Source organism: Ipomoea nil, unplaced genomic scaffold (assembly GCF_001879475.1).
Source record: "Ipomoea nil cultivar Tokyo-kokei standard unplaced genomic scaffold, Asagao_1.1 scaffold3321, whole genome shotgun sequence".
Classification (NCBI taxonomy): Eukaryota; Viridiplantae; Streptophyta; class Magnoliopsida; order Solanales; family Convolvulaceae; genus Ipomoea; species Ipomoea nil.
In genome coordinates, this window is record NW_017619749.1 from 6,298,836 (window position 1) to 6,323,823 (window position 24,988).

Consider the following 24,988-nt stretch of genomic DNA (forward strand, 5'->3'; position numbering starts at 1 on the left):
CAAAACTCCATTCTCACAAACACCATAAACAACATTATATTGACTCTTATATAATTCTGTCCCGGCCTGTCTGGAAAGGTTATATTATTTTCATTAATAGATCCGAAAGTTTAAGGTTTTTGGAGTAGTAAGAAATGGATAGAGTGAGCAGAATGGCGGCGGAAAGGCCGGTGGTGATGTTTAGCAAGAGTTCTTGCTGCATGAGCCACACCATTAGGTCACTGTTAAACGACATGGGGGTTAACCCGGCGGTGTACGAGCTGGACGTGATTCCTCGCGGCCGGGAAATCGAGCAGGCGCTGTCCAGGCTGGGGTGCAACCCCACCGTGCCGGCGGTGTTCATCGGCGGCGAGCTCGTCGGCGGGGAGAACGAGATCATGACCCTTCATCTCCAGCAGGCGTTGAAGCCCAAGCTTAAGAGGGCGGGAGCCTTGTGGGTTTAATTAATTAATTAACGTTAATTAATTAAGTTAACCCCGACATGAAACCTAGTTAATTATATTATAGTTAATTAGACGCGAATAATAATGATATGATGATGCAATAAATAATGCATGGCATGTCTGAATAATGCTATATTGTACGTGAACTTCATATATTCTGCAGCTTCAATTCTTTTTGTATTGCAAGCTGTTGAATCTATATATCTTACCCATTTTGCTACCAATAAAGGCAATAATAAATTTCACTTTATTATGATATATATGTTGTGATCGACATGAACAGTCTAGATTAGTTTTCCTATTTATGGTCTAGGCGGTCAGGTGGGGTTTACTAACTAATATAATATAATGTCTTTTGGTATGATTGAACAAACAAATTTTATAAGGGTGTATATTATATATATATATATATATATATATATATATATATATGAAGTTGGTGAACATCATGTTAGCATATTTGGAAATTTCGTATATATCCTCAACCACAATACATGGTTGTAATATTCTCCATACTATTAGCATTTTATTTTTAGTACGAAGAAAATCTTTGTAAATATCTTATGTATTGTGATTGATGTATACTTCATTCATATATGTAGGAATATAATCTTGTGAACCATATTAATTACATAATACGGAGTACTATTAAATATTAACAAATTGTAGTATCGAACTTAATAATATATATGTATCGTATATCGAGATTGCATAAACGTACTTGATTAAAAAAAAAAAAAGAAAAAACTTTCCACCGCCCATTTATATCCCTAATAGGATATATTTATTTCATAATATAATAACTTCATGTATGTTCTACAACACTATAAAAGTTTTCTTAATTTTCGCAAAAACAAGCGGGGCATCATTATGTATACATAAAAGTAATTGATGATTAATCGTGTACTATGTGTATATATATCATGCATACATAAAATGATGTATATATATGAATTTCTTGACAAACTTTATCTACTTATAGAAATTAGAGGCAACCATCTCCAAGGCCTCAGGCCTACGCCTATCCCATATCCCATAATTCGTATGTGTGTGTGTGTTTTGATCCCATTAATTTGGAGGAAAAAAAAAAATATTCCCCTTTTTGTTTCTTCACGTGAAGTGGTGCCTATATTTCATTCTGTTAATCCAGATATTATGTCAACATCACGTCCCATGCATAGTGATTGTAAAGATAGAAAGTATGAGGATAACATTTTGTATTTGATTTGATTTGGAGGCCAATTCCAAATCAATTCAAATTAATATTTTTTATAACTTTTTTTTTTGATTAATTTAGTCGGATATTTTAGACCTACTGAACCTGCCCACATGCCCATATATATGGAGATAATCGAGTTGTTTACTAACCCATTGAGTCACCGTGATTTACATCATCCCACATGTTTTATCGGGTCGGAGTGTGGGGCCCTTAAGGTTGGGAATTCAGTCTTGGGATAAGGAGGTAATCAAGTCCATCTAGTTTCGAGACTCAACACTAAATTGTATACTTATGCTTTCAAAAAGAATCCAACCCAAAATCAAACTCCCAATAGTTGTCAAACCCACAATTGGGAGCAAGTCTCAAGTGAGACTTATTAAATTAACTAGTTGCGGGCACGCGCTTTGCGCGAAACGTCATGCCCAATAATCAATTAGTATGTTCTAATTTTTTATTTTTTATTTCAAGATGAGTATGTTCTAATTTTTAAATAATAATATATATAATTTTTAATAATTGTTATATGACAAAATAAATAAGAATACATAAATAAGTTATTTAGATACCAACATGATATACAAGAATTGAATTAGGAACATGCGGGAGGATATTAGATTTGGTTTTGAGGAAGAGAACGGAGATGTTAGCTAGAATAATGTAGTAGTTTTCTATAAAAAAAATGTAAAAAAAAAAAAAAAAAAGAATGGAGTGTTGGAATGATGGAGAAAAAATAAGACAAAGATCACATCATAGCAAAGAGGAAGAAGACAAAAAATAATGGTAAAGTTGTTATTTCTTTAAAAATTGAGGGCAATTAAAATGAAAAATAAATCAAAAATTAGATAAAAAAATTCCATCAATTAGATTTGAAATCAATGGTAAGCAAGGGTGCCATTTTTGAGGGGCAAATGACAACTCTCAAATATAAGTATAGGGGAGATAATTTCATTAACTCAAAACAAAACGCAATTACTTCAACGATTTCATCTATATTTCATGTGACGAGGGAGACTCACAATGCTCCTATTTAACAACTTGCAAATCACACTAGGTAAATCATAAAAATAAAGCTAATGTACATAAAATTACATAACGAGCTGAGTGTATCATGTTTTATAATGTCATCTTGTATCATATTCATTATATTTGTTTTATTGATCATAAACTTAGACTTTAATATTGTAAATATTAAACTGCATCTAAATCACATATATGTCCATTAACTCTATACTCTATACTAGATTCATAATGTTCATAAAAATAAAACTTAACATACATAAATATACTCAAGATTTATTTTTTTTTTAAAAAGTTTAAAACCATATATCAATATAGATGTCCATTTAAAAGGTATTAATTAACGTTTTCTAATAATATAATATTCAACAATTATATCGTGGATGGTCTACAAAGCTTTGTGGACCATGATCCAAAAACTGCGTCGTTTCTTTAAGTACCAAAACGGTTGCTGTTACAGTTTAACGAAGCCCGTATTTTTAGTGTGTTCATTACTAAATGAAATTATAGTGTATCTAAAATGAAACTGCTTCACATATTATTTTTATATTATCAAATGAAACTGTAATTGAATTAAAATGAAACTGTAGTTGTGTTGAAATGAAACTGCAATGTATCTAAAATGAAACTGGATAATAGTTTCACATATTTGAATGTATATTGTCCAGTGAAACTATAGTTATATCGAAATGATACTGTAGTTGTGTTGTAATGAAACTATACTGTATATAAAATGAAACTGAATAACAGTTTCACATGTTTGAGTGTATAACGTCGAATGAAACTATAGTTATATCGAAATGAAACTGTAGCCGTGTTGAAATGAAACTACAGTATATATAAAATGAAACTGAATATGTTATACAAACACATTTATTTTTTGCTGAACTGAATAAAACGGGTACCATTTATTTTTATTAAAAGAAACTGCATCGTTTTGATGCCTGGACTATAATATTTGTATGGGCTTTTAGATGCCACATTGATAATAATACCAATCGTTATGCCTTGGACCCGTGTCCAGCATGCTTGCTGGACACGGGTAACAGTGCCGTTAGGCACTGTTATCTTCTTCTTCTTCTTCTTCTTCTTTTTTTTTTTTTTTTTTTTTTTTTTTTTTTTTTTTAAATTTCAGATCACTTTGTTATAGAAGTATATGTTCATAATTTTATTACTATATGTTAATAACTATACATTCATAACTCCATAACTGTACGTTCATAACTCTATAACTGTACATTCATAACTCTATAACTGTACATTCATAACTTCATAACTGTACATTCATAACTCCATAATTGTACATTCATAATTTTCGAAGCTCCATGTTCACAATTTTAGAGCTCTATGTTCATAATTTTATCACTATATGTTCATAATTGTAAGTTCATAATGTTAGAGCTCTTTGTTCATAATTCGATCAATAACTGTACATTCATAATTCCATAACTGTAGATTCATAATCTCATAACTGTAGATTCATAACTCCATAACTGTAGATTCATAACTCTATAACTGTACATTCATAATCTTCGAAGTTCTATATTCACAATTTTAAAGCTCCATGGTCATAATTTTATCACTATATATGTTCATAATTGTAAGTTCATAATGTTAGAGCTCTGTGTCATAATTTCATAATTGCATAACTGTACATTCATAATGGCATAACTGTACATTCATAATCAAAAAAAAAAATAACGCCGTTAACGGCAAAACACGCGCGATTTTTTTTTTTATAACTAAATGACGCGTTTTTATTAAAAAACGACGTCGTTTTGAGCCCGTGTCTACAATTCAATATGGACACGGGTCCAATGCATAATTTGCCTAATAATACGGAGTAATTTTTTTTTCGAAAAGTCCTTTGTACAGATATATGCAATTTTCATATTAAAAAATTGGGCGGGGTTTCGGTTTTATGGGCTCCTACAGGCCCAGCCCAAAGTCAAAGAAGATCTTTTTTCTTTTCTCTCTGACACATAAAAGGACAAAAAGGGAAAGAGATCCGAATCTTTTACACCCACAAGTTCCAAGAAAATGTGGTCCCACCTGGCCCATTTTTCCGCACGCAGTAAATGCAAAGCTCCTTTCAGCGTCACCGACCCGAAACCAAGTATCCAACGGTCGTCCCTCTTCCGGCGCATTTTAGAACATTTACGCATTCCCTGCGCAGTCCACGCTGTCCGTAACAAAGACTAACGAACAAAACCGCGCTAACATACGCTCTTCCGTTTCTCTGTCACTCTGACACCCCCCTCCCCCGGCCCCTCCTTCACGGCTCAGTCACTCGCAACAACTCACCTATACTTACAGAGAGTCACATCTATCCTTCCCTCGTGTATATGCAGGAGTACATATAGATACAAATATTCTGTGTGTATATATGCGCCAACAAAAAATCCAAAATAAAGTCTAAGTTGGAGTCTATTGCGTGTGTCATTGTCGATATGGATGGTTGAAGCTCTCGGCTAGTCGGCAGTAGGTCTTCTTCTTCTTCAATGTCTGTGAAACCCTAACTGGCTAACTGTATTGTTCTTTTGAGGTAAATGCACATCTCATTTAAGTGAGTTTATTGGCTTTTCTATTTTGTTTTTGTTTTTTGTTTTTGTTCTTTTTTTCCTGTTTTTTTTTTTTTTTTTTTTTTTTTTTTTTGGTTTGGTTTTGCAAATGAAAATGAGTTTGTTATTGATATTTTCTGCTTGATAATTTTTTTTATTTTTTTATTTTTGGAATTTTGTAAAGATAATGTTATTTGTTTTTGGTGTGTGGGTGAAGGTTTCAGGTTTGAGAGTATATTAGCTGTGTGAAATATGGGGGTTAACAACATGTTTGGCTTTTCAAGAAGGCGCATGAAGCTTGGGAGGTAATTTTATACTACTCCACACCAGTATATGGATAATGATTATGTGTGTACGCAAGTGACAAGTGTAAGGCTTAAAATAGTCATTCATATAATCAATGTGAATTAACTATGTGCTTGTAAGGCACTATGAAGTCTTGTTCTTATTTTTTTCAGAACATAGTTTGGATTTGATGTGGATGACTTTAGATAGTCAACATTGCACTGGAATGAAATATCGACCTGATAAACATATTTGGAGTTTTCTGATCATCTAGTTTGATGCCCCTAAAGGAATTAGTAGAAGTCCAATTATCAGACTTTAGCATTTGAACCCTTTGAGCTCGAGTTTCAGAAAAGATGCTCTTTGGGGCCAAACTCACTATATTTGTAGAATAATGCTGCAAAGATAGTAACTAGAACAAAGAAAAAGGAAGAGGACTAAAGAGTAAAGACTTTGTCTGACATTGATTGGCAGCTACTGATACAGGATTTTGTGTAGTTGGTTTCTAATTATTTGAAAATTGCTTTGTTACTCTAATCATTGGCTTACCAAGTTCAAGATTTTCATGTATGCTGTAACAATTATTAGTCATTTATTTAAAAAAAAAAAAAAACATACAGAGGATGATCTATTACATGCAGTAACTTTTGTGTGTTCTTTGGTGTCTCACATTGAAAACTTTAAGTGAACCCTTAACCTGATCGAGAGTGACAGCATGCTCAAAATTTTACAAGCTAGCAACTTTTCTCTGAACCTGACTCCATATAATTTAGGAACAGCACTTGCTGGTTTGGCATGTCAACTCCGACTGTTTACTTAAAAGATTTATTCACCAGTTCTTCATATGTTTCTTGTTAATGATACTATTGCTTATTACGGAGTATTTTTCTTAAAAATATTTTCCTAATATGTTATATCCTGCATCCAGTAGTTTAATTGACAGTACTTCAAATTTGCTGAATGGAATAAAGAAACTCAGAAATATGCTTTATAATTTATATTTTCTCATATCCCTCTATCTCCCACCAGATTAAAAGTTCAACTTTCAGACACTGCTCAGGGAACTAAAAGTCCAATCAGGCACCCAAAACGTTTTAGCAGTTCAACTGTAAGAAATGTCCCTTCCTTTTACTTTGTATAACTCATGGAAAAACAAACATGTAAATCAATCTCTTCACATATGACAGGGTGAAGCTGTTGGCAATAGCATAAACGATTCTGAAGAAAGCAGCTGCCAACATTCTACTGGTGCATCAGAGTTTAACAATTGTACTTCAGGAAGCTCTGAAAATTGGATGGTCCTTTCTATTGCTGGGGATAAACCTATACCTCGCTTCAATGTAGTTTGCATTAAGTATTTTTAGTTCAATTTTATGGATATTCTATGTAAAGCAAAAGTCAAAGTTTTATTTTTCCTGAATAGCATTCTGCAGCTGTTGTTGGGAACAAGATGGTAGTAGTTGGAGGTGAGTCTGGGAGTGGACTATTAGAAGATGTGCAGGTAAATGATGACTAGCTTTTAGTGTTCTTGTAAATCAACATTTTCATTGTAATAGAATCATTTGTTGCATCTCTTTCCTGGTAAATCAGAAGATTTCATTTATTGATTGATTTTCTTGGATTCATTTTCCAGGTGCTGAATTTTGATAGATTTTCCTGGACTTCAGTATCATCAAAGCTTTACCTTTCACCAACCAGTCTCCCCTTAAAAATCCCAGCTTGCAAGGGCCATTCTCTGGTATATATCCGTATCCATGCACATGCATAGATATGCATGTGTCCTTCTGTACTAAACTAAACAGAACTTATATCCTTTTATGAGCAATAAAATATACAAGAACAAATTGTGTTATTACCATCTTAACTCCTTTACATTATTTAGTTTCTTTATACAATATTTATGCTTGAATATCACCATGTCATTCTTATCATGCTTGTTGGAAAAATCAATTTTTTTTTTCTTCAATAAAATCAAACTCTCTACTGTCCCAGGTTTCTTGGGGGAAGAAAGTGCTTCTGGTTGGAGGGAAAACTGATCCTGCAAGTGATAAAGTTTCAGGTTTATATTCTCCTATGCCAGGTTTATAACTGTGCCCTACCACAATAATATATATCTGAATTTTTTGCTTTTGTAGTGTGGGCATTTGACACTGAAACAGAATGCTGGTCTCTCATGGAAGCTAAGGGTGATGTCCCAGTAAGTTTCCTTTTCCTTTAGATAATTTTTGAAAGGAAGTTTGTTGTGCTTAACAGGTTCTTTTTCTTCTAAAATGGAGCTCTGGGACTTCATTTAACTCATCTTATTGTTGTTTATCTACATTTGTTATTATTTCCTTCTTTTGTCCATTTCATAATGATACATTTCTTACCTCTGTATCTTTGTGCATGTGCTTTATTTTGCAACCTTTGTTTTTGCTTCGGACATGTTTAGATTTGTAACCAGTAGGCAAAAAGATAGATTTAGGAATTTTTGGATGTTTTTTCCATCATGTAACCATATCTGCATTATTCTTCTGTTTAAAGCAATCCCTCCTTCATGTTTTCTTTCAGCACCAAATTGACTGTGGGTTTTATTGTATCAGCCACTATCCCATGCTTCATTATTTCCAAAAGTCATCAGACTTATTACAACTTGTACAATTGGCAGGTTGCCCGTAGTGGTCATACGGTGGTTAGAGCAAGTTCAGTTCTGATATTGTTTGGGGGTGAAGATAGTAAGAAGAGGAAACTGAACGATCTACATATGTTTGATCTAAAATCTTTAACATGGCTACCACTCCATTGCACGTGAGTTGCACAAGTGAACTTTATTTACTTTCTCAGTACTGATGTATGATGGCTCATGCCTCTTGTGTGAGACCTGGGGCAGTGGACAGTTTTAGTTCAATTTTTTTACTTTTGATTGTTTGGTGCATCCTTACAGGGGTCCAGGTCCATCAGCAAGATCTAATCACATTGCTACTCTTTATGATGATAAACTGCTCTTGATTTTCGGTGGAACATCAAAATCTAGAACACTGAATGACTTGCACTCACTTGATTTTGAGACGGTTGGTGGATCTTGTTTCTAAGTGACCTTTTGCAGACTCCATGAGTTTTCAATACCCAACAATTTAGTAGGATGCCCTAATGCTGGTTTTCTTTCTATAGATGGTGTGGTCAAGATTTAAAATACGTGGGTTTCATCCCTCACCTAGAGCTGGTTGTTGTGGAGTTCTCTGTGGAACTAAATGGTATATTGCAGGAGGTGGTAGCAGGAAAAAGCGTATGTATCACTTGCAAAGAATTATGTCACTATCAACTGCCTTAAGCTATAGTAATTGCAAGTTGAAACTATTTAATCTCAAAATTTTGTTTGCATCCTTTCAGGACATGCAGAGACTTTGATATTTGATGTTCTAAAACTTGAATGGTCTGTTGCTGTTGTATCACCTCCATCTTCTATTATTACTAACAAGGTAATGTTGGTCTTTTGTATTCATTACTGTATAATCATAGGGTGGGCAGTCAAAAGATAATGGATGCTTGTTTGAATTATACAGGGGTTCAGCCTAGTACTGGTGCAGCACAAGGAAAGGGATTTCCTTGTAGCCTTTGGTGGTTCTAGGAAGGATCCTTCGGATCAGGTGAATCATAATTGTAACTTTTGTTCTCTCCCCAAGTCTAATCAGCCAGACTATGCATATGAGAATGGGAATGGCCATGTGCTCACTCTTTTTGACCTTTGTTTTAAAGGTTGAAGTGCTCATGATTGAAAATTCTTCATCGGGTCGGAGATCAACCTTGAGTAAAGGAGCTGGAAATTTGCTATCTGGAAACCGTCTTTCATCCATTGTGTCAGCTGCTCAGCCATGCAATGTTGCTAAAAACAATATTGATTCAGCTTCAAAACAGAAGTTGTCATCTGCAGTTGAACATGGCTCTGGTAGAAAGTCATTGTCTGAGTCTTTACTTAGTGATCCAAATTCTGTTACCGGTAATGTCTCACTTCGCAAGCAGTTTTACAATGAGGAAGAAACCAGCTTGAAGATGCCAAAGAGCTCAGATGATGAAAGTTCTTCACAGGTAAAAAGCAGCAGTGACTAAGTTTATGGTTGCTTTGAACTTCTATTTCCATTATTTCTTAAAGTAGAGATGCATGTTATTGAGTACTTGTAAAGAAATTGCAGTTTTTATGATATGGTTATAAAAGTTACTTAAGAAATTTATGTGAATTTCAAACACACATATTGGTGTGCTCTTATCAGTAAGATTTGTGTTACAGGTAATGGAGCGTGGAACAAGACAACTTGATTCTGGACTTGAACATATTGACAGCAAAACCATTCCTGAAGAAATTTGCACAATACCTGAATCTGGAAACATGGCAACTCACAAAAAGCAAGGGAGTGGAAACTTTCCACTAGATAGTGATGATTTCGTCTTTCAAGAGAGCGATTGCAAATTTGGAATATCAGCTCCGATAGGTCTGTATCAATCCTATGAAGCAAAACTTACTGCTCTGCTGAGGAAGAATGGACTACTTGAAGGACAGTTGGCAGCAGCATTGGCTAGTCGTGAAGCAGCAGATAAGAGTCTGTCTTCTGCTCTTAAGAGTAAGCAGGATACCGAGAAAAAGCTGGCAGATGCTATGAAGGAGATAGACTTGCTTAAAGAGAAGCTAGCTGGTGTAGAATTGGCACAGGAAGAGGCTAACAGCTTATCCAATATTGTCCACTCTGATAATGTTCGGCTGGAGCATGATGTGGCATTTCTCAAGGCAGTTTTAGATGATACACAAAAGGTACCACGTAAATCTCTTTCCCTTTAGCACTTTAGCTGCTTCCTGACTTCTAGAAACTATAAATATATTGATTGATTATAATTTGTAGGAGCTGCATTCGACTAGGGGACTTCTTGGCGGAGAAAGGGCCAGAGCTTTCCAACTACAGGTATAAATAACAAGCCAAGAATCGAAACCTCTACTTGATGACACCATTTCTCTCAATAAACTATCTCGATTCATACCATGACTTCCTAAATTGCCTCGATTGGTCAAGTTTCAAAACCATCCAAGTCAGGTCTCTTAGTCACTTTCTTTGTGTTATATTCTAGTTTATATCATATACATGACTTAAACACGACGATTGCTATAAATGATAGGTTAAGATACAACACATTACTGCAACTACTGATCACTATAAATGTTGGGGTGCATCAAGATGGTTAGACTAGGACCCTGATTTTCATCCATGGTCGTTTTTCTATGGTTGTTGATGATGTGTTTGAGGACTGGCATGATCTTATTAGCGTGAAACTTCATCAATGCTCTGTATTGAATGCAGGTTGAAGTTTTCCATCTAAAACAAAGATTGCAGTCCCTGGAGAATCGAGCTCCAACGCCCCGGAAACCTTTCCACGTCTAGTCTAGTATATTAAGCCTACTTGTATTTTGTATATTAGTGTATGTTATGTATAATGGTTTCAGATATCTTTCCCATTTGTAATTGAATGATATTTTTATAGCATCATGCGATTGTCGGTTGCAAATCGTCTCATCACTGCCAGTTTTTATCTTAAATCTTGTCTCACCAAGGCATCTTAGTTGGCCCTCCAAATCTTTTGCTCTTCATTATGAAAATCAGTTTCCTTTAACTTCAACAGGAAAACCCCCTCCAGTGATTATTGGTTAATATCAACAAATCTCAATTACATGATAAATGATGGCAAAAACACAGCAATGAGAGTGACTACAACTATCTCACCATGATTAATGAAACTTGTATTTACATTAAAGTATTATATATTTTCTTGTTTTAGTATCATGAATTTTTCACGTGACATTATATTATTATTATTATGTTAGTGTGTTTTTCAATGTGATATATGTAATTGAGTAGTCACAAAATACAGGCATGGTGCAACTTGGCACCATCCACTACAGAAAGGCTCAGCCCTCAGCAAATTGGAATTGGGTAGAGGACCACATGCAAAGCCAAATGAGAATGCAAGTGCATATAAGCAATTGCAGGCTTTGACACAAGGCACATGATTAGTAAAAGCCAATGAATATGGTCAGCAATTCTGAAAACTCCCCCACACAAAACAAACACAACCCCACTTCCTCCTAAACACACAAAATCCTCTTCTAAGAAGAGCTATAAATTAAAATTATTTACATAACTAGTAATGTTTTTGGGAGACAGAAAACCTGCAATCACCACCCGAGGGTTTGCATTGGGTAAATTCCGCCTTGTGACCCTAGCCGAAAAATGATCACAATTAAGTAAACCAGTCTTAGTTGATCGGTTTAAACCAAGAAAGTTAAAAGCCAACCAACAATTGCCTCTCCCATATACATAAATATATAGAGAGAGCCCGCATGGGCAACTCAGTTGGTCACATGGGTGAAGTTTGGGAACAATGACTCAGGATCGAATTTCACCAGCAGCAGTGTGAGACCAACATCTCAACATGAGCTCCTTGTGCTCAGTAAGCAAAGAATCTTCACAGATGCTCTGTCAGGCCGGATTAGAGATTCAACCTTTTTGGGAACAATATATATATATATATATATATATATATATATATATATATATATATAGAGAGAGAGAGAGAGAGAGAGAGAGAGAGAAGCAATGAGCAATGTGAATGGCACAGTGAATGCTGATGATAATCTGGTATAAAGTGGGACAGGTGAAGCAGATACATACAAGAAATGCTTACCAACTCTTTCACTGACATGCTCCTTTGCAATTTTCACATCTAAACAAAACATCAACAGTACATTTCCACCAATTCCATACCTTTTTGCACTCTCTACCCCCAAACACAAAACACAACAAGACAACAACAAGGGCAAGGAATAATCTCACACCCCTAATCCTCCCTGCCCTCATCTAAATCTAGTCATAATAATAATTACCCATTACACTTCTCAACTATATTCTGTGGGATATAGCACCTCTTGATGCAGGTAAATTTCAACAACTCTAGCTAATTAATTAATTGGATTCAGTCTTTTAATGTAGTTTGGTCCAGACTTTAGCCTAATCTTAGATTCTAATTTAACCAAACAGTAAAAAAATTCCAGGTCTGATGTGCTCAGCTGTCATGGGGCTCACACAAGGGGGGAGTCTCAATCAAAGGAAAAGAAATGGTAAACCCCATTCTTTTCTTTCCAGGTCATATGACAAAAAAGCAGGCAAAAGGGCAGATACAGTCATTACAAACAAAAGACCAAGAAATGATAGACTGATAACCCACTTACTTTTTTCCTTTTGATCTCTCTCAATAATTATGTCTGTCCAGTAAAAGTCTGTTTTCCCAGTGTCTACATCCTAGTAAAAATCAAAACTTTTACAACAGTTGATATGGATGTTTGATTTCCCCCCCACCCCAACCCCTCCCTTCACATAAAGTTTTAATCTTTGCTGTACTTAAGCTCAATTGGTTCGACCAATCACCCTAAAGTTTTGCTTCAATGGCATTGTGAAAGTTTGATTCTCATTGGGAACCTTAATCAATCAGAGGTTAGGGGTTCTGGATAAAAAATATATATATTAATTCCCCATTGTGCTTTTTAGAATTTCTGAATTAACCCCCAACAGAAGTTCTCAAACCAAATTGATTACAGTGAAAAAGGATCAAATTTTGATATTGATATGGTCAGCAGGGAGTAGAATGATGAATAATCACAAACTTTATAATAATTGTGTTTCTTGACAGTCATTATTTCTCACCTGATAGATACTCTTGCTATGTAGCATGAACAATCCTCAGTGTCCATGTTTGTTCTTTGCTGCTTCTTCAATCTCCACTGCCTGCCTGAGCCTAGGAATCTGAACTACTTATATTTGTGTACATACATACACACTGGTATGTATGTATATATATGTTTTTGGGGGATGAAAAACAGGTGTGTTTATGACATTAGATTAAGGGCTTTTTTTTTCCACTTGTCTGTTTGTCCTTAAGAAAGATCCTTGAAGAATTTGGATTTATCAATGTTTATGAAAAGGCAGAGAGGGATGAGTTGTCATATGGAAGAGTTTTGGCAGCATTGCATATTAACCCTAGTTTTCTGTTCCCCAAGCAGATGCTTGAGATCATCCAGCTTCCAATGAAACAATATTACCTCACAACCAGCCATATTGTACCTGGGAATCTTCAATCCAAAGGGCCACTAACCAACATTGTCCTCCTGTTCCTGTCTCAAACAAAGCATATGAAGCATGTAAGCCTTCCACTGGGAAAAAAGTTAATGTGGGCAGCAATCTCTTCATTCTCCAAAGATCAATGCTTCTAACTTCTAAGGTGAGTTGATGGTGGGAGAGATGATTTCCAGTACAGCAAGTTCATTTGCAGCCATTGCAGGGGGGATTGGAGGGGCATTGGTACTAATGGGGGTCATAATCTTGGTCTGTTTTTGTATGTTTCACTATAAGAGGTATTCCAACAGGAATTCAGACACAGCTTCCTCAGATCCATCTGCACCAGGTATACCATAATCCTGTTTTGTTGTTTTTTGTTTTTGTTTTTGTTTTGGTTTCTTCTAATTTGAGCATTATAGTGGAACAGAAAACAGGAGGACCTGTCTCGTCCCTGGCTCTGGCTCGAGGGGGCGTTCCCGAGGGGGCGAGGGTGTTTAGAATGCAGGAACTGGAACAAGCCACCAAGAATTTTGATGAGAGTAATCTGATTGGGTGTGGGAGCTTTGGTCTCGTGTTTAAAGGCTTCCTCTTTGATGGAACCATTGTGGCCATCAAAACACGTTCGGCTCCTCCTAGGCAACAATTCAGTGAAGAGGTATAAACTCACATTTCTGAGATGATCAAAGGCCTAACATCTTAGTATTTGGATCAAGAAATATGTGACGCCCGGTTTTATTTGACTTTGATGATGTCTAGGTGGCTCGTTTGTCGATGACACAACACCGCAACCTAGTCAATCTCCTAGGCTACTGCCAGGAGAATGGATACCAAATCCTGGTTCTTGAATATTTGCCAAATGGAACAATGTGTAATCACTTGTATGGTAGGACTCATTACTGGCAATTGGATTCTTTAATCCGCGTGTTATGTTGTTATCTCGGATTGATCATTGAACTTGGCAGGGATGGGAAGGGATTCCTCAACAAAGCTGGAATTCAAGCAAAGGCTCTCCATTGCTTCTGGGACTGCTAAAGGCATGAATGAATGAATGATCTAACATAACAACTGACTTTTGTTTTACCAAGGATCAAGAAACATAGGACTTATAATGTTTTTGGTGTTGTTTATTGGCACAGGTTTGTGCCATTTGCATGGGCAGTGCCCCCCAGTTGTTCATGGAAACTTCAAGACAGGCAATGTGTTGGTTGATGAGAACTTCATTCCTAAAGTTGCAGATGCTGGGATTTCAAGTCTGCTTAAAGAGATCAACCATGATGCTGCAGGCCCTTCTCACTCCATCCAACCGTCTCCCTTCATCGACCCCGAGTAAACAACACTACCTATTTCATTTCAATTTCAACACACACACACACACACACACATCAAGTAATGACTAATTGTTAAGATCAAAAGATTATCGCTACGCCAAAAGCTATAGTGGGTGCTAGACTTGGCCCTTCAGGTCTCTGCCCGACAGTCTCTTAGCCATCTGGTGCTAGACTTGGCCCTTCAGGTCTCTGCCCAACAGTCTCTTAGCCATCTGGTGCTAGACTTGGCTATTCAGGCCTCGGCCCAACACTAATCTTGACATGAACATGAATGTGGTAGGGTGAACCAAAGTGGTGTATTCTCTGAGGCAAGCGACATTTATGGCTTCGGGGTGTTCCTCTGGGAGCTGATAACAGGAAGAGAGGCTGCACATATTCGCGGTTTGGGATCAAACCAAACCATGCTTCAATGGGTATATATATGCAAAAACACTCTCACTCTATCTCCATAACCATGCAAAACAGTGCTTAAACTCGATCTAAAGCTTTTGATGATTGCAAATTAAAGGTGGAAGCACATTTAAGTTCAGATGATTTAGTGGAGCATAGGCTGATGGGGAAGTACAGTGCAGAGGGAATGAGAGACTTGATAAGGCTAGCAATGAGATGCACAAGTTTTCCTGGGAAAGAAAGGCCCAATATGGACATGGTAGCAGTTGAAGCTGAGAGAATTCTGGAGAAAGAGATCATGGGCTCTACTGCCATGGGAGAAGCTTCTGCAACTCTCACTCTGGGAAGTCAGCTATTCACCAACTAAGATAACCAACCAAATATTATTGTAGCTTAATTAGATATGGCAGAGATTTGGAAGCAGTGTTTGATTTGATGTAATTAATAGCAATATTATTTGTGGTTTAATTTACAATTCATGTATGAATAGTGTATATGTGTTATCTATTATGGTTCACAATTCAACGAAGGTATCAGTAACTGTGTTCGACGGTGGATACTTTGGGTTATCTCTGAAAAAAATTGTGAAGTGAATTGGAGAGATCTGTCAACTTTTTTGTAAACTTCGAAAACGTATTAAGATTCGATAAAGTCTGCAGTCATAAATTTTTATTCCATACAATCTATCCAAAAAATGGTGTCCTAACTAAGATGTGAACGACTATATTCGCAGACCGTTTAGCATTTAAAAGCAAATAATAGGTTTTTGAGTTGGGTGATTCAAAAAGGTGAATTTGAGAATAATATGAAAAGGTTGATCCTGACACTTGAACCATGAATGATTTAACAATCACTATTTTATTGGTATTTTGGTTTTAAATTTGAAGTAGGTATGTAGTATAATAAACTATATAGTAATGTGAAAAAAGGGGCCCGGTCCTTTGGAATCTCCATCAGTTTCAAATCTTGAATACTGTGCATGTGTGAAGGAGCCATAGATTTTCTAGAAGAGGTGTCTCCAGACATGAAACCCAGTCTTAGTATTCTATTCAAAACTTGTGGGGTTTAATTTAATTAAAAAAGAGTTGACCATTTTGATTAGATTAATATTGTCGGTCATCCCATATTGTTCTCAAGACCGGACCAGTCACGCATGTGATTAAAGGTTTGATTAATCAAAGGGAAAAGAGCTAAAAAGGTGTGTGTTGGAAGTTGAAATTTTATACTTGTTGCCCCCACCAAGCTTGGTTTATTATTAGAATATTAAGTTTGATCCATGTTGCTTTCCATGTGTAATGTGTTCATCAAGCTTTTGTTTCTGCACTTCTTTATTAATGTCTTTTGTGGTCACTTTTCGACATCTGCATGCCATATATATATATATATATATGTTCCCGTGCGGTTGGCCTTTGATTTCTTAGGTGTGTAGTGTTCCTTCTTAAGGTGTGTGGTTTGTGTGCTTAAAATGCGTCAGTATTGAAACTTAAGGTGCGTCAACTAAAGCTTTAGATGCATGGTTTTCCTTCCTAATGTGCATGATTTGTATGTTTAAGATAGTTGTTGAAACTTAAGGTGCCCCATTTTAAACTTTTAGGTGAGTGGTTTGTGTTCTTAAGGTGCCTTGTTTGTGTGCTTAAGTTGTGTGGTTTGTGTACTTAAAGTGTACCATTTTAAAACTTTAGGTGCGTATTTTGTGTTCTTAAGGTGCTTTTTTTGTGTGCTTAAGGTGCGTGATTTATGTACTTAAGTGCATTATTTTAATGCTTAAGGTGTGTCAACCACACATAAGCACACGAAAAGCTATACCCGCATCTGAACCAATCTTAACCTACGAACTTGTGAAGAATTGCACTGCACCCGAATACGATTGCACCGCAAGGTCCTCCTACATGATTGCACCACACCCAAATACAATCGCACCGTAAGGTCCTCCCGCAATGTCTGTTAGCCATAGCAGTGCAATCATGTAATAATTACGATGCAATCCTTCACAAGTTCGCAAGTTAAATTTGATTTTCACTTGATTATATATATATATATATATATATATATATATATATATATATATATATATATATATATATATATATATATACTGATTCAAATGCAGATCCCTTGCAGGTTCACCATTAGGTATACAAAAATGCACCACCCAGGGCGTACACAAAACAATTTCCTAACAATTCCTATGGGAAATTGTGCTGATGACATTATTATATGTGTATATAAAGCAAATGCAGACTCACAAAGACCACCAATGCTACAGCCAAAAGTAAAGAAAACCCTAAAGCAACATGTTCTCACTAAATAATGAGTGGTAGTAATAAGGTGAGATGGATGAAATCAAAATGCATTTTGCATACAAAACTAAGGTTTTCCCATAAGATGTGTGTATATAGTGATAAAATTTATGAAGTCAAAGCAAATTATATATCACAACACAACACAAGTATAGATCTTGTCCAATAAAGAAGGCAGCATTACATTGCCTTGCTTGTAGTTCTCAGAATCATTCTTTTTGTTTTTTTGCACAACAAAGCCCCAGACAAAAAGGGTGGAAGAACAAGGAGAACTTGAAACTCACTCAGTCAAATTGGAAGCCCGTTCTGAATGGCGAGATGGATTAAACCGGAGGCATGAATCTTGAATCTTGAATCTTGTCTTGAGTTGAGACCACAAGGTTTTTGTTCCAAAAAGAAGACTACAACATAAATAAACAAGAAGCTCCAAAAATTGAGCATGGGTGCAAATTCTCCTAGTTCAGAAGGCGGGTTTGTTTCTTGTTATTCAGAAGCTAGCTACACGTCTATACCGAGGATTGTGGGATCTTTGAAGAATGGATATTTTACTTATTCAAAATGGAAAACGGGGTTGCCATGTAATGAGGTTCTATGAACATAGAGATGATGAACAGAGCTACGGGGTGTGCTACGTCTGAGGGGATGAAAACTGTGGATGACCAAGACAAGGTTCCTAAAGGTAGACGACTAGCACCAAAAATATAATAACGCTACTCCATGGTCATGGTCGTTGAGCGATGAAAAAACATGACCACTTAATCTTTTTAGCTTGATGTGGAAACCTCACCTCCATGTCCATGACCCGTACTACTGCCTCCACTCGATGAAAAACTCTGTTGTCCAGACTGCTGAGTACCAGAATGGGCGGGGGGACCAGTCTTCGAATATGTCCGGGTGTTGGATCCAGAAATAAGGTCAGGCCTCAAACCCGAGGATGGCAGAGCCAAATTACCAATGGCAGATCCAACAGGGTAGGGAGCAGTAGGTATATCAGCAAGTGAAGATGCGGATGGGCTATAACTGATCGTTCCCATTGGATGGTCAAACTTGCACGAAGGTCCAAAATTGCAGACACCATTTACTGAATAGTGAGAGCAAATCGGTGCACCCTGAAGGCAATCAACAAGTACAAGCAATTAAATCATCGAGCATATTCAACAAGCAAGCAAGAGAAGACGTAAGCTTATTAAGATTTTCTATAATAGCAAGAGAATGTCATTTAACCAATGTTAGACCAAGTATATGAGTGGCGTTCAAGTCACGAATATAAAAGAGAGAGAGTGTCTATAAAAATGACAGAAGCACAAAGTAAACATGACATAAAGGTAATTTTGTAACCTATGTTATGTGGTATGGAAGCATTTCTTTCACGTTCTTCACATTGCACACATTGCCTGATTTAATGTTTAAGCTCATACAAATACCAACCAAATGAAAACTAGTTGAATAATAATTAAAATTTCCTTTTATGTTTCTTTACCTTCTCAAATTTACAAAGTGTAGAGCAACTTAATAAATTAAATACATAGATTACTAAAATAACCTGTAAATAAGGAATAAAAAAATAGGTCAAATATTCTTAGCATTGAAATTTAGAAAGAGAACAACGTATGTAACACCATAAAATAATAAACTTTTAAATGGGAAGAAAATTTATGAGTAAAAGATAAAGAAAGAATTATACAAACACAAAAGAGGCTAACGATACTTTTCGCAGTGAAGATAGTTAAAATTCCAATTGCACATACAAAAATGCTCTTACCACTCTGAACATAGTTAGACACTTATACTGAGCCTTACCGGGCGTAGTGGAAGGCCCATTGGGCCAAGTAAAAGATTTGTTTTTGGTCCACTCCAATCTGGAGGGTGATGGTATCTGCATGAAGATCCAAATTTACAATCCCCCGTTTTCATGTAATGTTGGCATTCAGGTTCACCAGGTCTTTGGGGATATGCATGCTCTTTCTGGCTACCTGCTGAAGGAGTGACAGAAGATGCAACAGATACATATGTTCCTGAATAGGCTGGCGCTGAAGAAGATAATTGTGTAAAGCCGTAAACCGATCCAGCTCCAGAAGTGGTTTGAGTATTAGGAGAGGCAACTGGACTAAGGGGTGCCTGTAGGAAAAATTCAATTACAACACAAAGATTACATCATTTCAAGCAAATTCTAAACTAATAGTAACATAGTAAAATTTCAAAATATCTACCGGGTAAGGAGTCCAACTCCCTGGAACTGGAACCAGTCCAGGGGGAAGCAGCATAGGACTATAAGTTCCAGGGATGTATGAACCTGGAAACAGAACTGGCCTGGGGACTGACCAGTTTCCAGGCATTATCCCATACTGTTGAGATGATTGAACAGGAGACTGCATAATAGGATAAATAGCCGGTGGAGGAACAGCTGTTGGTGCAGGCAAAGGTCCAGGCCCAGGATTTGGTGCTGGAACTTGTATGCCAGCTGGCTGTGGATGATGGAATTTACAGGTGATCCCAAATTTGCACTGCCCTGTTTTTACATAGTATGAACATTCCTTTTCACCCTGATAAAAAAAAAAAAATTATGAGCCAAACGCAGAAGCATAGTTGAAAAGTAGCACCAGAACAACAATCAGATTTACAACAAAACGGAAGGTTTGAAGAATAGAAAGCAAAAAAAATGCGAACCGGACGTAATGGGCATCCATAAATATTCAGAGCTACTGGAGCAGGAGATCCACCTCCCTGTCTTGGATGGTGATACTTGCAAGAAGCACCAAATTTACACATTCCCGTCCTCATATAGTACTACAAGTTAAGAACAGAGAAAACTATAAACCAGCCAGAAATGGTATAATTGGCTTTCGTATCATATATATATATAAGTACCTCCCCCATAACAAGAAACTGTTGAATGGGCTCTGTTTTACAGAATCGATACTCAACAGATACCATACAGAAGTCATGTGAATATAGAAAAACTGAACAAGTTCTTTTAAGGCAATATAAGACCTTATGATTTGAGAACAATACAATACAATAAGATGAACAAACTTGGACCAACCAGATTAGAATTCCTATATCAACTTGGAAGATGATATAGACTTTCTATATCAACAACACAGCAGAAACTAGGAAATGCCACATTCATCAAGAACAACATCTTCACATTCTATAAAGAAACTCATCTCAAGTATTTAAGGAAATAGAAACTCATCTCAAGCATTTAAGGAAAGGAATTAAACCTGCTTTATTATCAATAGTAGAACATATTAACAGAAATAACAAAAGAAAGATGTACCAATAAGAGTTCCACCAATTACTTACCATTCCCATCCAAGAATCAACCAAAAGGATGAATCTTTGGTACTTATGAAACAATTGTTGACGAAAAATCATAGTATATTCTACCATGTGTAGTTCCCATTGCCCATTTTTAAAAAAGGAAGCATCATTCACATTTAAGAGATGTATTCAGACTCAAAAGAAATTCAATCAAAATACCCAAAATGAAGGGAAAATAAGAAGAGAAACCATAATGTTTCAGAAAAATATAAACTTCCATCTTTCCTTGTTAAGCATTCAGAAGTACCATAAAAATACATTTTGAACAGCACCATCAATATAAGGTCAGATGCTAAGCTTCCATTGACAGAGCATATCTCCAAAGGATGGATAAAAACTAATTCATGACAACAAGAGCAGAAGTTCAAATATGACAAAATCAAAATCACTTGAAAACAAACAGAGTTCATTCTCAACAGCATCATCAACAGAATGTCGACACATGGTAATAAAGAACAATAGGATGTCATTTAAAGATCATGTTTCCAAATGAGGGAAAAAAGACAAATTCATTATAACAGGATTAACAGCCAAAGCTGAAGTCTTAGAACCTGACAACAAGCAACCAAAAACATTATAACAGAACAATGTCCAGAAACTATATATTCTCATTGTTAGTAATTCAGCAAACGGCCAGAATTCTACAACCAATAGCTAACAGGTATTTAAGGAAATTTACCTGGCAAACTGGTTGACCCACTCTTTCTGGGTACTCTGCCCCACTAGACCTCATAGCTCCCACAGTCTAAATCAGTTAAACAATAAAATTCAGTCAATGCATGTCAAAATTTCCAATTTTTACTCACAATTGAAGATCTTCCCATCAATAGACTCGATCCTTATCATCAAATCTACACACAAAAACCAGTAAAAACACAATCTGCGCAGAATTGCGCTTTCAAAAACAATGATCACGCCAAATTCCCAACAAAACAACCCTTAAAAATTGAAACTTTGTCCGGAAAAATTAAGAAATTGAGGGAGAAGTTTTACCAAACTACGGTCTCGGGGATGGTTGAACCGACAGCGATCGCCATAGCCACAGAAACCTGTCCTCAAGTAATAAATACAATCGGCCTCGTTGGGGCGTTCCGGGTAGGATTCGGACCCACCGCCGAGTGTCAACTGCCACATAGGCTCTGCATTCACAGTTAAACCACTAAATTCCGATCCACATTACCGCAAAATCCGGGAAATTCGACACGAAATTGAAATGCAACTGACCTTCGAGCCCCGTCTCGCCGCCCGGCGCCATCCACTCCGCCACCGGATCCACCGATGTCCCCTCCATTGCTTGGGTCCCACTAGACCTCTCCATTCTCCTCCCACTCCTCCCTCCCTCTCTCTCTTTCTCTCTCTATAAATATATATATATACCAACACCTATGCACAATACAGAACGAACGAAAGAGAGAGAGAGAGAGAGAGAGAGCGAACGAGAGATGTATATATGTACGGATTATATATCTTGTATACGTATCTACAGACAGTGTGTGTGCGAGACAGAGAGAGTGTGTGTGCGTGGGGGATGGTGTTTGTAGAGCTATGAAAAATATTGGTTTGATCAGTTTAGTTTTGGGAGTTTTAGAGAGAGAAAGTGAGTGCCGGGTGGAGACGAAAGGGGGGGTGGGATGGGTGGGTGGGTTGAAGCTCTCTACCCTCTCTAGTGATCTAGTCTAGTGCTCCTCTGCTTTTCTCTTTTTTCTTTTTTTCCTATTTCTCTCTCTCTCTCCCTCTTTCTCTCTCTATATCTCACACACACTGTGTGACTGTATTTGTGTGTGTTTTTTTTTCTCCCTTTGGGCTCTTTTGTGTGCGTGTGAATTCTCTCCCACTTTTTCTCCTCTTTGGCGTTTGCCTTTTTCATTTATGATATGATATGATTATTTATTAATTTATTAATTTTATACGACAACTAAATAGTTTTTTGTGGTTTTTGAAGTGCTAATTAAGAGAGAAAAGGGAGAGAAGAATGAAAAAAAAAAATTAAAAAAAAAAAAAAAGCGACGCAAAAAGATTAAAAAAAACAAAGCATTTAACGTATTAGCCAGCATGTGCACTGCATGCGCTCGGCTGTGCAGCACAATAGTGGGCCTTTCTTCTCCACTTTCTCTCTCTTACAAGACTCACAAAAAAACCTGTAAATTATGCCGTGGAAACGTGTTCACCATGTTTTGTGAACACGTTCTAAAACGACGTCGTTTTTACGGAAAAAAAAATTAAAATTAGTTAATGTGCTGTTAACAGCGTTTTGCATTCTATGTTCAAATTATGAATTTACATTTATTAAATTATGAATTTTCTGTTATGAGATTATGCATTTACAGTTATGTAATTATGAATTTTCTGTAAATTCATAATCTCATAACAGAAAATTCATAATTTCATAAAAGAAAATTCATAATTTCATAACTGTTAATTAAACTTCTTTATAATTTCATAATTGCACATTCATAAATTCATGTCTGCACATTTATAATTTATGAGTGTTGAAGAAACTTGCGCGAAGAGGAAGTGAAACCACGAAATGTAAAAATGAAGAAGAAAAGTCGCGATGTTAATTAATTTATTTATTTTTTTTAAAGATTGGTGGAAGATAACGGTGCCACTTACGGGCACCGTGATCGTTTGGGACTGTGTTCACCATGGATGGCGAACACGATTCCATGGCATAACGATTGCAAAAAACCAATATCTTGCAGGCATCTCCAAATCTTCTCTCTTCTCCACATAAGCTATGTTCTCCTCAACAACTGAGCAAAAATCACTATTGTGGTTGCTCTCTAAGAAAATAAGATTATTGATCATATAACCTTATGGGCTTGAGATTAGTCCGACGAAGTTAGAATCACCTAAGTTTACAAATAATAATAACAATAAATGTATAATCAATCAACCTATGAAGCATAAATGAGATGACATTGATCTCTTTCAGTTTAACCAGAGGTTTCATGTTCAATCCAAACCCGAAAACACAAACATGATTAGATTCCATATGTAAGTTTAGTTTATTAGTTAAGATAGAATCGAGAATGCATTTTTCAATTTAGTATGAGATAATAGCTATCAAAAAGTAATAGGCCTACAACCATGACTAGTGTATTGAGCGTATAATATTTAACTAATAAATGTCATCCAACTATTAATTGAGGAGAAATATAACTAAATTTAAATTTCATTGAAAAAATTACTGAAAAGATTTATTCAGTTGTTTGGTTGGTGGAATATAAATTTTAAAATATTAATTTAATTGTTTGGTTGGGTTTGAAATTGTAAAAAATAAATGAATATAAAGATCAACATGCCCTTACATAATAATAATGATGATGATGATGATGATGATTTATAAAGTATAATATTATAAATTATACATTAAAATATAATAACCTAAAATATTATAAATACAAATTTAAGTTAAAATATTATAATTATATATTTTATTATAATAAATATTATATCAATGTTTAAATAAGCATTGTTTCAAAACTTTCATCTCCAAAGTATATTTAATACAATCAATTTATATGAGGTAGTTTTATCTTGCTAGGTTGAAGAAAAATAAAATAAAATTCATGAACCAAACAAAACATAAGAGACTTTTTTTCAAATTTTATGAAGTAACCAATAATAAATAATTGACCTGCAAACGTAATTAATGTATTAAGCATATAATATATAAATAATAAATATACAATTTAACTATTAGTTTATATTTTTCATTGAGATAAAACTTCATTTAATTAGATTTTTTATTGAGACAGGTCCTCCTTCAAAACGAAATTTGAACCTTATGAAAAAAGATATAAAGTGAAAGTATTAATATCAATTCGACTTTAAATTAATGAGAACATAACTTAGATACTAAATTCTAAAGAGTTTCTAATTTGAGTATAAAACAGAACCTAATTGAAAATGAATAATTAATTAATGAAATACAAAGTTGTCAAGTCAATCTCAAGTACATTAATGGATGCTAAGATTTTAATCCA

General features: G+C 35.7%; 4 protein-coding genes across 8 annotated transcripts; 3 read left to right on the plus strand and 1 right to left on the minus strand.

Annotated features, from left to right (window-relative positions):
* Positions 1 to 701, plus strand: LOC109169892 (monothiol glutaredoxin-S2). Its single transcript, XM_019318789.1, has one exon. It carries the CDS (start codon positions 135 to 137, stop codon positions 441 to 443), a length of 309 nt encoding a protein of 102 aa, XP_019174334.1. The 5' UTR covers positions 1 to 134; the 3' UTR covers positions 444 to 701.
* A 4,184-nt stretch (positions 702 to 4,885) lies between these two features.
* LOC109170402 (acyl-CoA-binding domain-containing protein 4) lies at positions 4,886 to 11,065 on the plus strand. Of its 3 annotated transcripts, none has more exons than XM_019319509.1 (17): positions 4,886 to 5,224; positions 5,465 to 5,545; positions 6,555 to 6,633; positions 6,713 to 6,865; positions 6,949 to 7,026; positions 7,159 to 7,263; positions 7,518 to 7,584; positions 7,661 to 7,722; positions 8,173 to 8,312; positions 8,449 to 8,575; positions 8,676 to 8,790; positions 8,895 to 8,983; positions 9,068 to 9,151; positions 9,261 to 9,590; positions 9,790 to 10,308; positions 10,397 to 10,456; positions 10,850 to 11,065. In XM_019319509.1, the coding sequence occupies exons 2-17, from the start codon at positions 5,493 to 5,495 to the stop codon at positions 10,928 to 10,930; spliced, it is 2,142 nt and encodes a 713-aa protein (XP_019175054.1). In that variant the 5' UTR covers positions 4,886 to 5,224; positions 5,465 to 5,492; the 3' UTR covers positions 10,931 to 11,065. The 3 variants fall into 3 exon arrangements, with proteins under 3 accessions (XP_019175054.1, XP_019175055.1, XP_019175053.1); XM_019319510.1 differs by having other exon boundaries at positions 4,886 to 5,160; positions 5,458 to 5,545; XM_019319508.1 differs by having other exon boundaries at positions 4,887 to 5,224; positions 5,458 to 5,545.
* A 2,047-nt stretch (positions 11,066 to 13,112) lies between these two features.
* On the plus strand, positions 13,113 to 15,930 carry LOC109170405 (proline-rich receptor-like protein kinase PERK3). Of its 3 annotated transcripts, XM_019319513.1 has the most exons (8): positions 13,113 to 14,003; positions 14,077 to 14,312; positions 14,414 to 14,540; positions 14,620 to 14,691; positions 14,794 to 14,983; positions 15,266 to 15,398; positions 15,494 to 15,741; positions 15,786 to 15,930. In XM_019319513.1, coding segments are annotated over exons 1-8 (1,182 nt in total). In that variant the 5' UTR covers positions 13,113 to 13,828; the 3' UTR covers positions 15,787 to 15,930. The 3 variants fall into 3 exon arrangements, with proteins under 3 accessions (XP_019175058.1, XP_019175057.1, XP_019175059.1); XM_019319512.1 differs by having other exon boundaries at positions 15,494 to 15,900; XM_019319514.1 differs by having other exon boundaries at positions 13,913 to 14,003; positions 14,085 to 14,312; positions 15,494 to 15,900.
* A 1,785-nt stretch (positions 15,931 to 17,715) lies between these two features.
* On the minus strand, positions 17,716 to 22,775 carry LOC109170404 (zinc finger CCCH domain-containing protein 34-like). Its single transcript, XM_019319511.1, has 7 exons — positions 22,224 to 22,775; positions 21,993 to 22,138; positions 21,679 to 21,744; positions 20,343 to 20,462; positions 19,886 to 20,218; positions 19,476 to 19,793; positions 17,716 to 18,784 (listed from the first exon to the last, which is right to left on the minus strand). Exons 1-7 carry the CDS (start codon positions 22,315 to 22,317, stop codon positions 18,440 to 18,442), a joined length of 1,422 nt encoding a protein of 473 aa, XP_019175056.1. The 5' UTR covers positions 22,318 to 22,775; the 3' UTR covers positions 17,716 to 18,439.
* Between the last annotated feature and the right edge of the window lie 2,213 nt (positions 22,776 to 24,988).

What these genes read in the sequence shown, in the direction of transcription:
- LOC109170402 (XM_019319509.1), top strand. Translation starts at nt 5,493, where the DNA reads ATGGGGGTTAACAACATGTTTGGCTTTTCAAGAAGGCGCATGAAGCTT. An exon ending in GACTATTAGAAGATGTGCAG is followed by an intron (nt 7,027 to 7,158) that starts GTAAATGATGAC and finishes TTCATTTTCCAG; the next exon opens with GTGCTGAATTTTGATAGATT. An exon ending in ATGATGAAAGTTCTTCACAG is followed by an intron (nt 9,591 to 9,789) that starts GTAAAAAGCAGC and finishes TTTGTGTTACAG; the next exon opens with GTAATGGAGCGTGGAACAAG.
- LOC109169892 (XM_019318789.1), top strand. Translation starts at nt 135, where the DNA reads ATGGATAGAGTGAGCAGAATGGCGGCGGAAAGGCCGGTGGTGATGTTT.
- LOC109170405 (XM_019319513.1), top strand. Translation starts at nt 13,829, where the DNA reads ATGGTGGGAGAGATGATTTCCAGTACAGCAAGTTCATTTGCAGCCATT. An exon ending in CTCAGATCCATCTGCACCAG is followed by an intron (nt 14,004 to 14,076) that starts GTATACCATAAT and finishes TGAGCATTATAG; the next exon opens with TGGAACAGAAAACAGGAGGA. An exon ending in ACCAAACCATGCTTCAATGG is followed by an intron (nt 15,399 to 15,493) that starts GTATATATATGC and finishes TGCAAATTAAAG; the next exon opens with GTGGAAGCACATTTAAGTTC.
- LOC109170404 (XM_019319511.1), bottom strand. Translation starts at nt 22,317, where the DNA reads ATGGAGAGGTCTAGTGGGACCCAAGCAATGGAGGGGACATCGGTGGAT. An exon ending in ATCCCCGAGACCGTAGTTTG is followed by an intron (nt 21,745 to 21,992) that starts GTAAAACTTCTC and finishes TAACTGATTTAG; the next exon opens with ACTGTGGGAGCTATGAGGTC. An exon ending in TGGGCCTTCCACTACGCCCG is followed by an intron (nt 18,785 to 19,475) that starts GTAAGGCTCAGT and finishes GATTGCCTTCAG; the next exon opens with GGTGCACCGATTTGCTCTCA.